This window comes from Syngnathus leptorhynchus, chromosome 22, assembly GCF_054491065.1.
Source record: "Syngnathus leptorhynchus isolate UIUO chromosome 22, UIUO_Slep, whole genome shotgun sequence".
In the NCBI taxonomy this organism is placed as follows: Eukaryota; Metazoa; Chordata; class Actinopteri; order Syngnathiformes; family Syngnathidae; genus Syngnathus; species Syngnathus leptorhynchus.
The window spans coordinates 4,505,419-4,522,246 of record NC_141216.1 but is presented as its reverse complement, the minus strand read 5'-3'; the positions used below and the strand labels follow the sequence as shown (position 1 = coordinate 4,522,246).

Genomic DNA, 16,828 nt, shown 5'->3' with positions numbered 1-16,828 from the left:
CCAATATTATCTGTGCTAGAGCTTTGATTGAGAAGGGTGACCTTCAGTAGTGAAGCTTATGAAGAGGCTTCTGACTGGCCTCGATAGAAAACCTGCTTATGAATGCAGTTCAAAGCCCAGAGCCCTTGTCATATGTCGGTTCGGAACCCATCAAGAGATTCTGGCGGAATGTGGTTGAGTTCAACCGTGCTTGTTTAACAGACGCTGTGATACTCCACGTTGACTCGGCAATGCTTTCAAAGTCGGATCCCTCGTATTGCTTCTCGGGCTCGCTTCCCTTTTCATAATCTGTATCGGTAGATTTTCCCTTTGTAAGATCTAACTTGAAAGATACGCTTCATAGTTACTGTCACCAACCTTCCACAGACTTGAGCAGTGATCTCGGCGATATGTAAAAAGTGACCGAGCGGGCCACACACACACATCACAAAATGTGGAGGAATCTTTGACCGGTACCAACAAGCTTTAGCTTTCATCGCACAAACAAACAGACCCGCGCCGTTTTGGCCAACTCTGGTGTCGGTGTGTCTCCGTTGGGAAATTACTTGTCACCATTTCACATGCATACTTTACATTTTGCCTTCGTGGCTCACACAGTCACCTCTGTCTTGCTGTTGGTCACAAAGTAGGGCTGTGTGGGGAGGAAGTGTTGGCTGTGGCTGTGGCCTCTGCTGCCATGGAGCTGGTTGGGCTCCAGCACCGTACACTGAGGCCTCTTGTGGCCGTAGTTCTTCCTCCGGCCCACCGTCTCTGTCCCATCCCAGCCCCTTAAGGGGCCCATCGTATGCCCAGACGAGATGGTATTCGAACTGTACGCCAACGGTCGACCCATTGTCGCAAAGCTGGAGCCGACGGGGGTCTCGGAAACCCTGGATATTCCTAGGGATGTGCCCCCGGGCATAGTACCCCCCATGTGTGCCAAGGAGGTCGTCCCCAGTCCCGTGGGCTTGCTACTGTGGCTGTGAAAGTGAGTGAGGGCACTGTGGGAGCCGTGGGTGACGTGGCTGTGGTTGCTTTTGGATTTCTGACCGTTGGGCTTTAACGACGTTACTCCGCCGCCGCCGCGTCGGTCTGTCGGGAGGGTCGACACGGAGGGGATCCTGGGCATCTCGGTAACGTATGTTGCCACCGGCTCTGGGGTCAGTGGTCCCAATGAGGTCATGGGAGTCATAGAAGTCATGGGAGTCATACAAGTCATTGGGGCAAGGGAGGTCATGGGAGTCATCGACGTCATAGGGGTCTTGGAGGTCATGTGGTTCACGGAGTGGGAAGCCATGGGGTTCGAAGCGATCGGGTTGGTGGTCATCGATGACAAGTTGGTCATGGGGGGTCGGGAGTTGCCCATGGGTTGGAGCGGAAGAGCGCCTTGTGTTGGGAGCTCTACCATCATCCTGCGCTTGTTGAACACATCACCGTTGTATTTGGCAGCTGGCAGAAGAGGGAGACAAAATAATGGTCAAAAGAAATTGTATGAAATTGAATTCAGAAGGTAACTTCATTTCTGTCTGTCTATTGACTACTACTGCATTAGAAACAGAACAAAGTTCTCTTTAGTTAACAGTAGCAGAGAGCATTTTTTTTTTTTTTTATCCGTCTCTACATAATGCATGAATCTTGCTGAGAACAATCAGGTTAGGTAGATGGCATAAAGTTTGGTACGGATCCAAATGAGGATTATGTCTATCTTGGCATTATGAAGTTTCCGTTTTACAGCCTTTGGTTTAATGCTCCACGTCTCTTGTCAGTCACCGTGGCTGAGCCGGTGTGTCTTATCAGCATGAAATGTTTTCCGTCGTATCCGTGTTCACAGTCCAGTCATTACTCTTATGCCCTTGTTGCCTCTGTACCCTTGGAGATAAAGTTAACACACTCAGCGAGTTTCCGCTACTATTGCAGCTATAAATCTACTTTATCACAGGAAGAGCAGGTGAGAGACAAGCAGAGAGGTTTGCGGGTGAGGATCGGGGAAAATGTGGAGATTCACCCGCTGAGACGCTGCTCGAATGGCTGCCCGCGGGGGGATCGAACTTGCTCAGTCGACAGTTGAATCAATCGGGCGGCAGTCAGCGCAACGGTGCACACATCCAGGGGTGTACGTGACAGGAAACAGAAAACGTCGCTGTTACGCGCAGTAGGTCTGTGCATGAAAGGCCGGCGTCGTGCTGAGACTCAAACAAATATGAATTGAGGGTGGAAAAAAATCAAATATATAACCCCAGTGTCATCACTCCGTGTCAACGTCTTCTTATGCGAACTCGTTCATCGTGCAGCATTTGTAAGCTCGAAACGCCAGGACGGGAGCTGACGGAATATTTTGTCCTGTTGTTATCTGTCGGAATTGCTTTCCTCATTAATTACCGAATGCGTGTTAATTGTCATTCTATCAAGAAGCCTCTAAGCTTCAACCTTTTGAATATCTGACTTGAGCCAGGGAACGGTGATCCTTGTACTTCACTAATTAGCCCCACGGGAAACATTAGTGGACATGTGATTTCAAAAAAAAAACTTTTCTGTTAATCCTATTTGTATCAGTGCCAAGCAGACTTTGAGTGCATCTGGAATAAACAAACGTGTCTACTTTTTTTTTTTTAATTGCACTCATTTTTCTCAGTGGATTATATTTGAAAAAAAAAAAAAAGATCTTGCATTATGAGTAGTAGAAATAAAACGGCTCGGTGGGCTTTAAGGCAGACATGTTTGGATTTGACACTACATAATTGGTGATTTGTACTTGCTGGAGACTTTCTCTAATAAGAAGCAATTAAAAAAAAAAAAAAAGAGGCTGGTTTAGAACGTGTTGACAATGATGTATCGACAATAGCGAGAGGTAAAGACGGACTCATTGGTTTTGCTCAAGATTAGCTCAAGCAGGAACATAATGTGACGCCCTTTTCACTCTGCCGCTTCCGTCTCGCGTATACAGATTGAGTTTGCCCAGTAGAATTGAATTCTCAGAAATCTCTTTGAATTCCACTCCTCGAGCGGAAACCTCTCACGTAATTGTAACCCAGGTGATGGTCGGCGGGGATCGTGCTACCGAGTAGAACCCGAAATAAGGCTGGAGATTAGCAGCCTGATGATTCTTCAAGCGGTGATAAGGATCATGATGGACTGAAGGGAGCTCAGCGGTGGATTGGAGAGGGTGGGTGTCGCGATAGATAGAGAGACAAAAGAAGATTAGGGAAGAGAAGAATCGAGGGGAGAGGATGCGATGCGGACGATAACGACAATATGGTTGGCAATAGTTGGGGAAAGGTGAGAAGAAACGAACGACAAAGTAAATTGCAGCGATGTCACGTAATACATTGAAAGACCTCGTTATTTCCAATAGAACAAAAAGCTAAGGCAGAGTGATTCAAAGAAGAATGTGACAGAATATAAAGACTTGTGTTTTGCATCTGTCAAAACATTGCTGTCAGCATGAATCCAATTTAGTCAAGCTCCAGTCAGTCCCAATTTCATTCACTAAATAATTACCATGCTGTATATTTAATATGCAGGTATGCCCTAAAAAAAAACAGATGTCGTTTCGAAAGCCAAGTTTCTATCGTGAGTGTGATGTCATCGGAATGATGATCGATATTCCATGTATGACAAGCTTTCAAACAAAGACAAATCAGGTGGTGACACAACCCAGCCAAAACTATTGGAGCTGTGTGTATTTGGTGGCACGTGTGACGCTGTCACCCAGTTTGATAAACAGCCTCTTTTACGGCGTGTCAGCTCGGGTGCCACAATCAATAACATCTGTCAGATCTCTGCGCAAATCTGCGACATCTTGTTCACATTGTCCCCTTGACCGTCCGTCCAAGTCCCGAAGCGTACGAGATTCCCGAATGAAACAATGAAATCAACATCTGTGGTCCTTCATGGAAAGAATTGCCAGGCAGTGTGACAGCGATGGCAAACAACAGCTTGCGCTGGTGTAACACTACAGCAGTGGATGTTGACTGATAACAAAACAAATCTTTTCATTTTTTTTTTAAATGGCGTGGAAGGTGTTACGATGATTGGCACTCACCCACGGCCTTCAGGGAGGCATATTTGTTGAAGTCCTTGTTTTGCTGCTGCAACTGTTGAAGCTGCTGTTGTTGCTGCTGTTGTTGTTGTTGCTGCTGCTGTTGTTGCTGTTGCTGCTGCTGTTGTTGCTGTTGCTGCTGTTGCTGTTGCTGCTGATGTTCATACACATGAGCCAACTGGCTGAGGCTAGGATACGGGTGCTGTTGGACCATGTTTGACCCGGGTCCGACGTTGTTGTTAATCTGAGCACCCTCTGTGAAAAACAGATACAATAATTAGCTTAGCATTAGCATGATACGACCAATTGACGGAATGGTGGGTGGTGGAAAATATTTACAGCAGAGTATCAATTAAATTTGGTCCCTTTTACAATGGTTCATTTCTTTTGACACTTTAATAGTCACACACTACTCTATAAACATTTCGTCATGATACGACGTTTTATTATGACAGCTTTGGTATTCTGCATTTTTTTGTTAAAAACAGTCGTGCAACACGAAAAAACGCGACTGGCTGTTGCCAAAAACAAGTTGGTGGAAATATGAAGTGCACAAAGTGAGGCACGGATGGGAAATCTTGTAAAGAACAGCCAAATGTCACAAGTAATGTGGGAAATTTTCACTTCAATTTTGTTCCGCTGTCCAAGCTTGACAGATAATTGCAAAGTGCTGTTACTGATGGCAAATGTATGAGTACACTGTGTTAAAAGCATCCGAACGTTGCCACTTGATCATTTTAGAAGCAAGAAAAAGCAAACGACAAAAGCAATTTAAAGTGCAAGGAATGGCAGAGGAATTAGATGACAAGAAGAAGCAGGAAATAAGAGTGGCGCTAGATTAATCATCTCCAACATGATGAAGAAACGAGACACATTTGGATCTCATCTTTTTTTGGTCTTGTAAAGCAAGCTGGCCTTGAAGCAAAAAAAAAAAGGTTGTGTGTGTGTGTGTGTGTGTGTGTGTGTGTGTGTGCCTTGTGGCAGTGGGGCTCATTTGCATAAGGTCCAGAACAAGCCAACATTAAGCAGGTCAGAGAGTTCATAGCAGTCTGGATAGCCTCGTACGTACTTAGCATGAATAATCAGCGTGTCACAGCGAGCGGCCTAATAATCGAGTATTTTATTTGGAACCATGAGATCACATAGCCTCATGCTTATTTTGGTTCCATGACCTTTTGCCTTTAATGTGTTTTGGACAAATTTAAATCGCACAGCAGCACAAATAAAAAGGGCGACTTATTTTCTTGGTAATAGGGAGCCGATAAGAAACAAGTAAAAGTATTGTCACACAATGTTGGAGGGCTCCTGTCTCATATTTGGCTCCATTGCTACCGGCCGTATGGTGTAATCCTTTCGTTGATTTTTTTTTTTTTTTTTTTTTGACTCTGCACTGAAAAATAGCAAGCAGCTGACTCATCTATTATTCCCTTTTTCTGCACTGGGTAAATGCATCAACCCTCTTCATCTGCAAAACTGCTTCTCTGTCATTACTTGAGCCTCTTCATCTCTCGGCTCCACTCTTTTGTCATGGCAACAATATTTTTGTTTTTTTGGTTTTTTTTCCTCGTGTAGTAGTTTTGCATTGTCGTGCAGTCACCCGCGCCCACATATCAACAGGCGAGGACTGAGAAAAGTCATTGTTATGCAACCTATGTTTGTTGGGTTGTCAGTTTGTCCGCCCTCCCCCCAACCCCCACCCCTCCCCTCGCAGATTTACCTCTCAGGTCAAATTTTGTCAGCCATTATCACCCACCCAAAAAAAAAAGTTGAAATCCTGATCTTGTTTTGAGAGAAAAGCAATTTCACGAGTCATCTAACTGAGCAGAATATTTGGAGGATGAATAGATGTTGACATAAGAGTCTGCACAAATGATAAAAAACCTCCGTAAACGCTGCCTTTTGTAAAGTTGTCTTCATCTGTTGCGTGGATTGAAGGCGGCACTGAGAGTAAACCGCTTTTTCTCCCCATTTTATTCTCTAACGTGAGACCAAATCATTGACTTCGGGTTGCAGGGTGTGTGGTCCCTTCTGTGTCTCCGCATACCCGTCTTTAGTCACACTTAAAACGGTAAGCAGGTTATGCGAGAGGCGGGAGAGTCAAGTGCTTTTTATTTCGCCCGCCGTCTGTTTATCTGTTTGCTACACGAGACGCGTGGCAGTTTGTTGCTCCAGTGGTCCTCATCCTTTTTTTTTTTTTTTGTCCCTATCTCGTCTCTGCAGCATGAGGACGTTTAGGATCACAGAAATGTAAAGAGAGGCCTCACTATGAGACATTTTCATCTGTGGCTAATGGCTATTGGAGGAGAAAAAAAAAAAATGACTGATCCTCCATCATTGGCGCAAGTTTTCATTTGTGCCTCGAAACAACGCCTTGAGAACTTGAGGATACAGGGCCCCTGAATAATACATGATATGCAGCTTCGCCCGAGATCTGCTGCTCTTCTTAAATTCATTGGACAACACTGTACATGGCAGATTCTGCATTTCTATACGGCCGTGTTTTTTTCCCAAACACCGCTCATCTCATTATCACCGCCATATGTCAGCGTTGTCACTATGGCTTCTCTCATTAACTGTGCACCCATTTAAGGAAACGCAAGGAGAGAGATACATTGGAATATGCTTGAAAGGGTCTTTTAGTCATCCCCCCTCGAGTCTGCCATTAAACACATAGGCTTGAGATGAGAGAGAAGGAATATTGAAAAGTCTGTCATGGGAAATGGCTCGGCGAGATTTTAAACACCTAATTGTTCCTTCCTGAGCATTCCAAAGGACAATGGCCTCGGGCGCATCCAGCCAGATGTCGTAGCGTTCTCATTTTGAAATACTATTGATTACTATTGCGCCGCCTCGATTGTTTCTATTATCTCGCCGGCAATCCAATGCATTGACTTGGGGTCTCGCAGGACGTTGTTAAGCCAGGCAACAGAATCAACAGGAAGAAAACTCCCTGAGATTTATGAAACGTGAAAGCTGTGTAGAGGAGGGAGAAGACAAAAAAATGATAATCACTAATCGAGATGAAAAATGTTGTGACAGGAACCTTTGGCGTCCTGAGAGACACTAATCTCCCTAAGACACAACAGATGGGAGCAACCATTTGTAGCCACGTTCTAATGTGTCATTTCAACTCATTTCACACTCATGTTAAATGCAAAATGAATCAAACTCGTGGCATCTATCTTGCGCGAATGATTGGAAATAGCCCGCGCGTGAAGGGCAGGCGGGCGATAAACCGGCCGTGTGTGATAATTATGTATTATTTTATGTTGAATTTTTTTATTGATTTTTTGGGGGGGGAATCTAATATTATTTTTTATTTTATTTTCTAATAGTTATTTTATATTGACATAACATCAGCATGGTATTTTTACGTCAAATTGGAAGAAAAAAAAACAAAGACACATCAGCTGTAGTTGCAGTTTTTTGTAACATATATTCAGTCAAACCTGGCTGCACACTATCGACTGAGTTGACAACGTTTATCATTCAAAGAGTCACCAAAAGGGACAAAGACAGCAAAATACTTGCTCCACTAAAGCGCAACTGTTACAAGGAGCTCTTATTCATCACCATGATGAAAGAGAAAGTCACAATAACATCATCCGGGCCTATTGTGTGCCTCAACGATCTTCTGTCTCATTCACACAAAGACGACGTAATTAGCTTGAAATATTGCTCTGTGTTATAAAAATAATAAAAAAAAGAAGAAAAATAGTGGCTTCCTTGCCTCCATTCCTCTTCCCCACAAGTGCTGTCCTAAGGAAATATTTGTGATTGACAGGATGCTAACACCGCAGTATGCCGTCATTCACTTGTACCTTCGCCCTAATGGGGCCCGTTCGGGCTTCCCCGTTATGAGTCAGCGGCGGGAGCGCTTGCCGCTCCGTCAACCCCGACGACGACATCCTTCCCGAGACAAAGCGACACAGACAATGAGTGGCAGGTAGAGAGGAAGGCACGGCAAGATGGCCGTGATAAGGATGTGTCCCCACAGGGGAGCTTGACACCTCTGACAAGATGTCAGCAGTCGTGACCCACTTACCACTAGCGGACATGCTTTTCCACTTGACTGGCCTTTACGTTATTAGCACTTAAATACAGTTAGCATGTCTGCTCACTGAGCAAACTTTAAGCTTATAAGTTGTTTTTCACCAAATGTGAAACTGTCCGTAAACTTCACTGAGCCAAAGCAGTAGTTATTTTTTTTTTCTCCTCCCTCGTTGTCATTGCAGTGGCACCCAATCTCGTTTCCATTGGCACAAATTCTTGAATGGATGGCACAGACTCGAGTTCCCCGTTCCAAGCCTTTTCCTATTGTTTCATTTTGCAAAGGCAAAATGCTTGCCATTTAACACTGACTGTCTTACGATTCAAATTGAATCCCAGGACTAGAAATATATCATTTTTGTATAGTTATTGAATTAAAACACCTTTGATATTCCTGGAAAAACCCCGTCCCTATATCCAAGTAGTTTATTTCTGCTCTAAACTAAAGTGATATATTTGTCCCAGCTTCATATTTAATCCAGCTGCCTCTGAGGTAACAAAGCAGATGGACTGAAGGCAGAGCGCTGATAGTATTTAATTACCTGCAGCCATCCCACTGCAGTATTTTATAATCTGCTCCTCTGGCTCTGCCCAAGTGATGCTTTTTTGTCTCTACACTTTTAGTCTGCTGCACCTGCTCAATGCTTGGCAGGTGTGTGTATGTTGGAACACATCTGTGAGCGGTTTTTCCCAGCCTCCAAAGACAAGGGGGGGCAAGAGACAGCGTTACCCGAAAAAAAAAAAACAACCCAGCAGCACTGGCAAGTGGATTGTGCACTGCTAATTAGGGAATTTAGGCGCCGACTGTTGTCCGCCATTCAAATGGCATTGCATCAAGCTAATTAACCCGAAACTGCAAGTTACAGTTTGGGGAAGCGAGAAAAGTTCTGGTTTCTCCTGCGTTCTGCTTCCCTTTAATCATCACCCTTCTTGTCCATCTGTACTGCACCACATCATCTCACTGGATACCTTTTCGCTTCTCCCAGCTCATGAATGATGTACACTTTAGAAGAATGGCATATTATTTCGGAAACCTCAGAAGCCCAGAGGGACTCCTCCTCCTCCTCCTCACTAAGACATACAGATTAGCCCCCGTAGTGAATTCCACACTCGGCCGCAAACATTACCTCGGTGACGTTCTATTATTAGCCACGTCAAATAAATACGCCGTGTATTGATGGGCCTCCATGCACTCAGACATCTATACTCCCTTGGAGAGCTGAGGCTAAAATGAAGAGGGCAAAAAAAAATGAGGTTAGTGAAATAAGGAAGGCTGTCTCGCCTCATTTATGGTAGTATCAACCACAAGTGGCGCTGTCTATTTGACTCTAGTTTGTGTTTTATTTACTTTAAATAATAATAACTGAGCCAAGGTGTTGTAGAGTTTGGAATAGTGGTGTCCTGGCAACAAGGAGTGTGATGCCCCCCTCTGCTTGATGAATGCTGCAGTGCAGCGAGGCAGACAGGCAAAGTGGCTCCTAAGCAACAACGTAACGGGGGTAAGAAGAAGTGGGTCACTCGGAAATCCCATATGGGGAACCCCCAAAACCCCCCTTCAACCAACCATCCGTTCATTTATTGCCACTGGGAGTGTTAGGATGTGAGCGTTTGTTTTTTTTCCTATATCAATTTAGTTTACAACAATGGATACAGTTATAAAAAAAAAGAATTCCACGCCAATGCTTTTCTTCCCAAATGAACCACATTCAAAGTAGTTAATTATGAGATTCATTTTAATCCACACCTTTTTAGGTAATAACTGCTAACGGCTGCCTTCCGGGGGAAGAAAAGTATCCTTTAAAAAAGACAAACTCGGCACACATTACTCCCTTTAGTCTCTTTTGTTACTCATTGCTTCTTTCACTCTCCCTGGTGCTATCGCTATTGCTTAGCTAAAAGCCTCGTTTTGTTTGTTTATTTTTAATTCAGTGCCGAACTACAGCCAAGATCAGAGCCCAGATTCAAAGCCCAAATCTCACAAATGGCGATGCTAATTTAACATTGCGGCCTATTCGGCAACTGATGATGATGTCGCTTCACCAAATTCCACGTCTAGTTTTATATCAGACAAAACTATCAAACAGCAGCTGTGCTTTTCCCTCGCCGCAAAAAACCCCCAAGATAATCGTGTTGTTTTTTCCGTTGGAAACATAACCTGAAATGGCATGAGGTGCATTTGAATTTAGGCACCGGGAGATCGAGATTACGGGTCAGAGGAGGCAGTCATACATAAATCAAATCTGTTGCGCTGCCGGCAATGCTGCGCACAATGAATTATGTATCATTTATAACTTTTAACTGTTGATCTTGGGACAGAACAGAGCTGCTGGAACAATTTACACAAACATGAAAAAAAAAAAAAGAGGACAGGGTGACAAAGACTGCGGAATATATTGGCGAGAAGAAATGGCTGCTTGTTTTAGTGCAGCGAAGATTAAAATCAATACAAACATGCAGCCGGACGAGAAAGCTAGCGCGGGCAAATAAGATCCAATTTGTTGTTGGTATAACATGAGAGGAGACAGACAGAAGCATTCATCTTTGAGCGTGATTACTCTCGCATGTGCGGCAAATGTTCACATTCAGCTCCTTCCACCGATTTTTTTTCTCACTATATTAATATTGATGGGTTGATTTTACATCATATCACACCTGCCCATTTGCATTTTTTGGGGCCATCGTGACGCATTTCCAACGGCCACATGTCACCTCGTCGCGGGCCAGCACCCAGCATGGTTGTCCATATGCATGCAAGAGAGCAGCAGGGTAAGCTTTTGGGGGGGGGACAATGGGGTCTTTCCTCCTCCAGGCAAGGTGGCGTATGAGCCAGGCCATACTGACGCCTGTGGGCAAGATTGAGGTGAATGGCGCCTCCTTTCCAAAAAGACTGGGGCGCCATGAAAGCGACATGCGGATAAGGAGAAGGTTCACAAATGCGCCCCCAGCGTGAGCTGTCCCGTGTTTTACATCGCTGGTGGCATGGAGCAGCTAGCCAAGCAAATCTGCTGCCTAGCCTGAAGGCTTCAGGCCCAGGAAATAAATGTGCGCATAACTGGCTGCTTTTTGGTGTCCATATGCACACGTGGAAAAAATATTGTCCTAATTTTGTCGGACACAATGGGGGGAAAATGCAAAAAGAACTTGCTCAGTCTCAAACAAATTCTGTTGCCATTTTAATTGTTGTGCATCACATTGGGAGTTGCTTCATACATTTAATAGTGTAAAATTGACTTTTTAATTGTTCACATACAAATAGTTTGGGCCTCTGGTGTGCCTGTACACTCATAAAGTGTGAAATTACACAACCAATTAAATGCGAGCGGACTATTTTCTTTTTTTTGGGCAAACTGCTCGGAATTGTCATATCACAGTTGGATTATTTTTCATAGTACCGCCGCGCTGCGCACTTAATCTAAACTTCTTGTTTGTGTTGGATGTGATATTTCCAAATCAAAGCTGTTTTAAAATACACACATAACCTGTCCACACTTGAGTTCTACTTTATTGTCATTCTAAAACATACTCAGTTAATGTATTATACTAAAAAGGCTGTAATAGAAGAAGATTACACGGGGATTTAACACAACAACATGCTAGAGGGAGCCCATGTGGGCTAACAATGCAATATGAGCTTTGCCTACACGGCATGTTCGACAGTCAGCGGTTATTATTGTTCACAGGAACGTTGCGGTTTTGAATAAAAAAAATGTCCGCCGCATTCAAGTGAGCAAACACATCCGAGCATGACAAATAAAAGAAAAAAAAAAAAAAAACCCTAGCTGTGCTTTTCCGCCACTGTGTTTTGCTTAATCATTAGGTTTGTGTTTGATTTACGGTGACAGAAAAGTGTCAAAATATTTGCGGGTCTCTTATTATATTGGACGATTAAAAAAAAAAAATCAGTGTAGCAGTTAATTACAACGCAGTGGTGATAACCACCTGTTTCAACATACAGATGGGAGCGCTTTCAACCCGACAGTAGATAGTCCTATATATGTAAATGAGGAAACGGATAAGCGGAGATGGATGCAATTTAGCCTGCCGCACTCAAGATTTGACTGAAGTGCACCACGGGGTCACGTGGCTAACATTTGCATGCGAATGCTAAACGCATTAGCGCGCATAGTCAGGCACATGACACTCCCATACATAATTACCTGTCAAATACCATGTGACTGGCTCACAGGAAATGAAATAATTAATATTTATGATGAAAAATGATTCCGTCGTATAGGTCGATAACGTCAATCTGATTTTTAAATTTTTTTATTTTTTTTTTCACCGACAACTCGTATGTTAGCGTTCAGTGCTTCGCCGTTTGACCCCGTGCGTTCGGCTGGGGTTGGCTCAAATCAAGTGAACGAGACCTCGGGGGCTAGTTGACTGCAAGCCCTCGGTCTTCACGTAAAAGGAGGAAAACAAAATCCACTCCTGGAGTAGACTTCTCATGTTTGCCGATATTGCAATTCTCTGTTTTGCTAGCTTCCTGTTCACCTTTGTGCTTAAACTGAGTGGATTTCTGTCATCAAGTTGATGGTGGCTGCGCGGCACCTCGCTTCTCATAAACAGCCATCTAATGGGGTCTTGGGGATGCTGAGGGGTCTCACATTGAGATAATTAGACAGGGAGAAGGTTCCAGGAAAGAGGCCCTGGAGGGAAAGAAGAGGTCCGGACAGACACTGTGACTTACTGCCTGCTTTGTATACTGTTCAATCTAAAGTCCAGTTGACGTTTTTTTATTTCTCATATCGCTCGGTCCTGCAGAGTCATGTTCCCTTTTACGCTTTCTCCCCTCGCCGATGTATTTTCAGCCTGGCCCTGTGAGTCGGATCTGTAACTGAGGCTCTCGCTTCCGCTCTGACACTCTGCAATCTGATGTGAAACTGTGAAGGCTCCACTGACAGCGGGGGACACAAAGGTCACACTCCTTTTCTTTTTTATTTCTTTTTATATATATATAGAGAGAGAGAAAGAAATACGCCAAGTTTCTTTTTGACAAGTCCGCGCCATGCATTCCAAAAAAAAAGAAAAAAAAAGGTATGGCAGATGAAGTATTTTGCCGACAAGGCCTTCTTTCCTCATGTCTGTGAACTCTCACAAGCAATTACCTATTAAAATGTTATCTTTCCAATCTCGGAATGTTTAGGAAAAGATTATAACTGCTGGGGGAAGATAATTAAGACTGCAAACGGGGGAATTGCGTTGCGGAGACAGCGCACAGCGTGCACGCGGCTGGCGATCTCTTTTGTCTTATTAAAGCTCACCTCAAGCTCTAATGTGAGAAATGTCAGATACATCACTGTCAATATTGATTAAAGTGCGGGAAATCATTCATTGGTGTTAATTTACAATTATCCTGTTAATTAAATCCGACTGGGACGCATCGAGGTTAGAACTAGACTTAGTTGGGGTGAGTTTGTCTTTCGAGGTTCCACTCAACTGACATTTCACTTTGAGCTGAGACGTGATTGTTCTTTCCAAAGACAAAAAATGTGAAATGTATCCTGAATTAAGTTTGAATTGCCCAAGGGGGCTTTCTGTACATCTCGTCCTCAATTACAAAAGGAAAGCCTTCAGAGCTTGGGAAATGGCTGCTGCCACCAGTGTGGGTGTTTGCCACTCAGATCTTTTTTACTCCACACATTATGCCGTTCCCTCTCCCCGTTCCTACTTCCGCTCTTTCTCCGAGCCTCCCCTTTTTATTTATTTTTTGTCTCTTCAGCTCTTTGACGCTGAAAGGGAAGCGCTGCGGGATTTTAAGCCTTTGAGGATTCAAACCGATACTGTTGAGACAAAGTCCGCCAGCCAGTCGGTCCAGCTGGGGATATAAAAAAAAACAACGTCCATTGTAAAAGTCCCCAACATTCCAAATACCTCTAACCATTCCCCGATTAATTACTATCGTGTGTCTCCCACTTATTGTGAACAAGAAATGATCTCCCAGCAACGAGTTGCCAGACCGGGTCCATCGATGTCAGTAATACGGTAATCATGTCATAAACTCTAATCAATACATGCGCCATGAATAGATTTCCCGGCGCAAATCCACTCGGTGCAGCACATTTAACCTTAGCACTTGTCTTTCCATCGCAATTATCACCCATTTATTATCCTCTCCCCTTCTTTGCATTCAGTCTATGCATCATCTGATCTATCATTTCAAACAAGAATAGCATTAGCATTTATTATTAGCATAAGCAGTAAATCCATATCGAATTCTTATCCAAGCCCCTCTCGGAAAACGCCTGGAACCAATCACGCTTGCTCGTCCGTCCGTCTTATACACGGATTGGTCTTTTCCCGATCTAGGAAGTTAATAACGGTCCACATGATTACCCACGAGCTGGAAGATTAGAGTGTAGTTTCCACACTGCAAATAGTAATGGCCATTTCACAGCAGCGTCCACTCAGGTCATAGGTCACCCCACTATCTCATCTCTCCCACTGTGAGGACAGAAAAAGATTCCCACTCGCAAACTGCTTTTATTTTTTTGGTCTTTTCATGCCAACAATATTAAATCATAGCAACCTATGTATTTTTTTTTCTCCCCCCACTCTTCAATGTATTCTTACAAAGTTGTGATGTAGATTATTTTCTCTCGCTGCCAGCTCATATTTCCGAGGAAACATAAGCATCAACATAATGAACAATAATCACATGACTAAACGGAAGTCGTCAGCCAAACATGAACAAAATGATTGTTGTTTTAATGACTTGGAAGTACTTTGAAGTGATCGGACCGCTGCATATTAATAGCGTTGTTCTTATTTCTTTTGTTTGATCTCGGATGCTTAAACACAACGAGGCCTCGGTTGGCGTAGTAGCCCACGAGATTCCTGCATAACTCCCAATCGCCACATCATCTCACGTTCCTTCCTCTCCAACCCACACACTCACTTTTCAAATGACATCATGTGGACGTGATCTGCTGATGCAGAATCCGCTCCATCCAAAAAACTATCCTGAACATTCGGGGGTAACAAAGCCTCATATGACAACCCCCGGGAACTTACGAAGGTTCGAAGCCCTGGAAGCATAATGCTTGGAATGCAAGCCTAGGGCCTCCTCTCCTCGGTACTGCTCACCTGGACATCCGCCTTGCAGCACACTGGCCACCGCCCTGTAACACATCAGAAGAAAGAAATAAGGAACCTGCCTGTCGCATCCTTTTTTCCACACCTCACTTTGGAATTTGTTATTAATGAGCATTTGTATTCATATTTCCATTTCACTTATTCAGTGTACTGTCTGTTCTTTTTTTTCCACAGTGAAGTAACACGTGCGTTTATGGGTGTAATTTGATTATTCAACTGAATTGCACAAGGTTCTACAGTCTGCATCATTTTTCTATGCAATTGGTCACATCGCCGATGCGAGATTGATAACAACTACTTAGTTCATATTAATTGACGCAGTTTCCCCCCCCCCCCCCCCCCCGATCATTACACATGCTGCAGTTAAGCTCCTATGAGAGCATTTGCAGAAATGGAGCGCGATGCTTTCCACTCGGGTGAAAAAGAAACCGCCCCCGCCCGTTGAGAGGAGCGTGGCTCGCGTAATCCAGCAGTACAAGTGGATGCGTGAAGAAGATGAGAGAGGCAAAATAGTATTCAACTCAAGCAGAATCCGATTCGTGTTGTTTTGGGATTATTTGGCGTGCAAAAGTGCGCATTGCGCACAATCGGTTTGATGAGGAAACAAAATAGCAAGTTTGCACAAAAGAGAGAGAGGGTTATATATATGTATATATATATTTTTTATTTTTACTACTGGAAGCGATTAACATTCGACACTTACCGGGACATGTTCTCTCTCTGCGGACGGTGAGCCTTCTCGAGCCCCAATTTGGTGAAAATCCCCACAAGCGCCATGATAGCCACAACTCCGCATATGATGTAAACAATCAAGTTCGTCTTGTCTTTGGTGCTGTCGTGCAGCTTGTTCATTTTCTTATACGGGGTTTGGCCGGTCTTCATCCACAGTGGGGTGTCGTAGTTCTTACAGGTGCTCTGATCCAGTCGAGAGTCTTTGTAGGAGCAGCAGAAGCGGAATCCACAGGTGCCGCAGCAGTATAAATAATTGCCCGTTTTGCAAATAAACGGAGGGTCCCATTGGCCCATCACGTCGTAGTAGCCCCTGCATTTGTCCTCGGTGTGCGGGGTCTCCTCGGACACGCTCTCCTCCTCTCTGGAGCCGTTGGAGGTGGCGATCATCACGAAGCCCCCGAGCAAACCCGGCTCCCCGTCAGCCTTGCACACCAGAGCGGTAACTTTGAGGAGCAGGAAGCCGAGGAGAAAAGAACCGCCTCTCATGGTAGCTTCCTCCACCGTTCAACTTCACGCTGAAACGCCGAGACACGAAGAGAGGCGGTCATGCCACGCTGAAAAGTCCAGGAACATACACCCAAACAGCAATGCGCCTTCGTCCGAGCTGATGAACATCTTAACTAACATCATCTGAAAGCATTCGAGATTCGAAGCACTCGTGGCTCTGCGTCTTATCAATAAGCTGTTTTTTTATTTTTTATTATTATTATTATTTCCCCTCTCCAAGAGGACTGCGCTTTACGCATTCATCGGCGCGCTCTTACGCACCAGACACTTGCAGCACTGAGAGCGCAGTGAGAAATGTGGTGGGAGAGCCTGGTGCGCTAAAGAGAGGAGGAGGAAAACAAGCAGAAGGGAGAGGAAGAGAGAGAGGGAGGCTACAAACAGAGGTCTAACATTATGGAATCATGTGAGCTGACTGAATACAACAAA

At 44.3% G+C, this 16,828-nt stretch overlaps 1 protein-coding gene across 1 annotated transcript; it reads right to left on the bottom strand.

Moving 5' to 3' along the window:
- Nucleotides 1-439: 439 nt before the first annotated feature.
- Nucleotides 440-16,381, bottom strand: shisa9a (shisa family member 9a). Its single transcript, XM_085904007.1, has 4 exons — nt 15,867-16,381; nt 15,083-15,189; nt 4,022-4,273; nt 440-1,428 (listed from the first exon to the last, which is right to left on the bottom strand). Exons 1-4 carry the CDS (start codon nt 16,379-16,381, stop codon nt 590-592), a joined length of 1,713 nt encoding a protein of 570 aa, XP_085760133.1. The 3' UTR covers nt 440-589.
- Between the last annotated feature and the right edge of the window lie 447 nt (nt 16,382-16,828).

Excerpts from the sequence above, each read along its gene's own strand:
- shisa9a (XM_085904007.1), bottom strand. The coding sequence starts at position 16,381 with ATGAGAGGCGGTTCTTTTCTCCTCGGCTTCCTGCTCCTCAAAGTTACC. Across the intron at positions 4,274-15,082 it reads TTCCAGGGCTTCGAACCTTC|AGGGTGCTCAGATTAACAAC; the intron begins GTAAGTTCCCGG and ends TGTTTTTCACAG. Across the intron at positions 1,429-4,021 it reads TGCCTCCCTGAAGGCCGTGG|CTGCCAAATACAACGGTGAT; the intron begins GTGAGTGCCAAT and ends CTCTTCTGCCAG.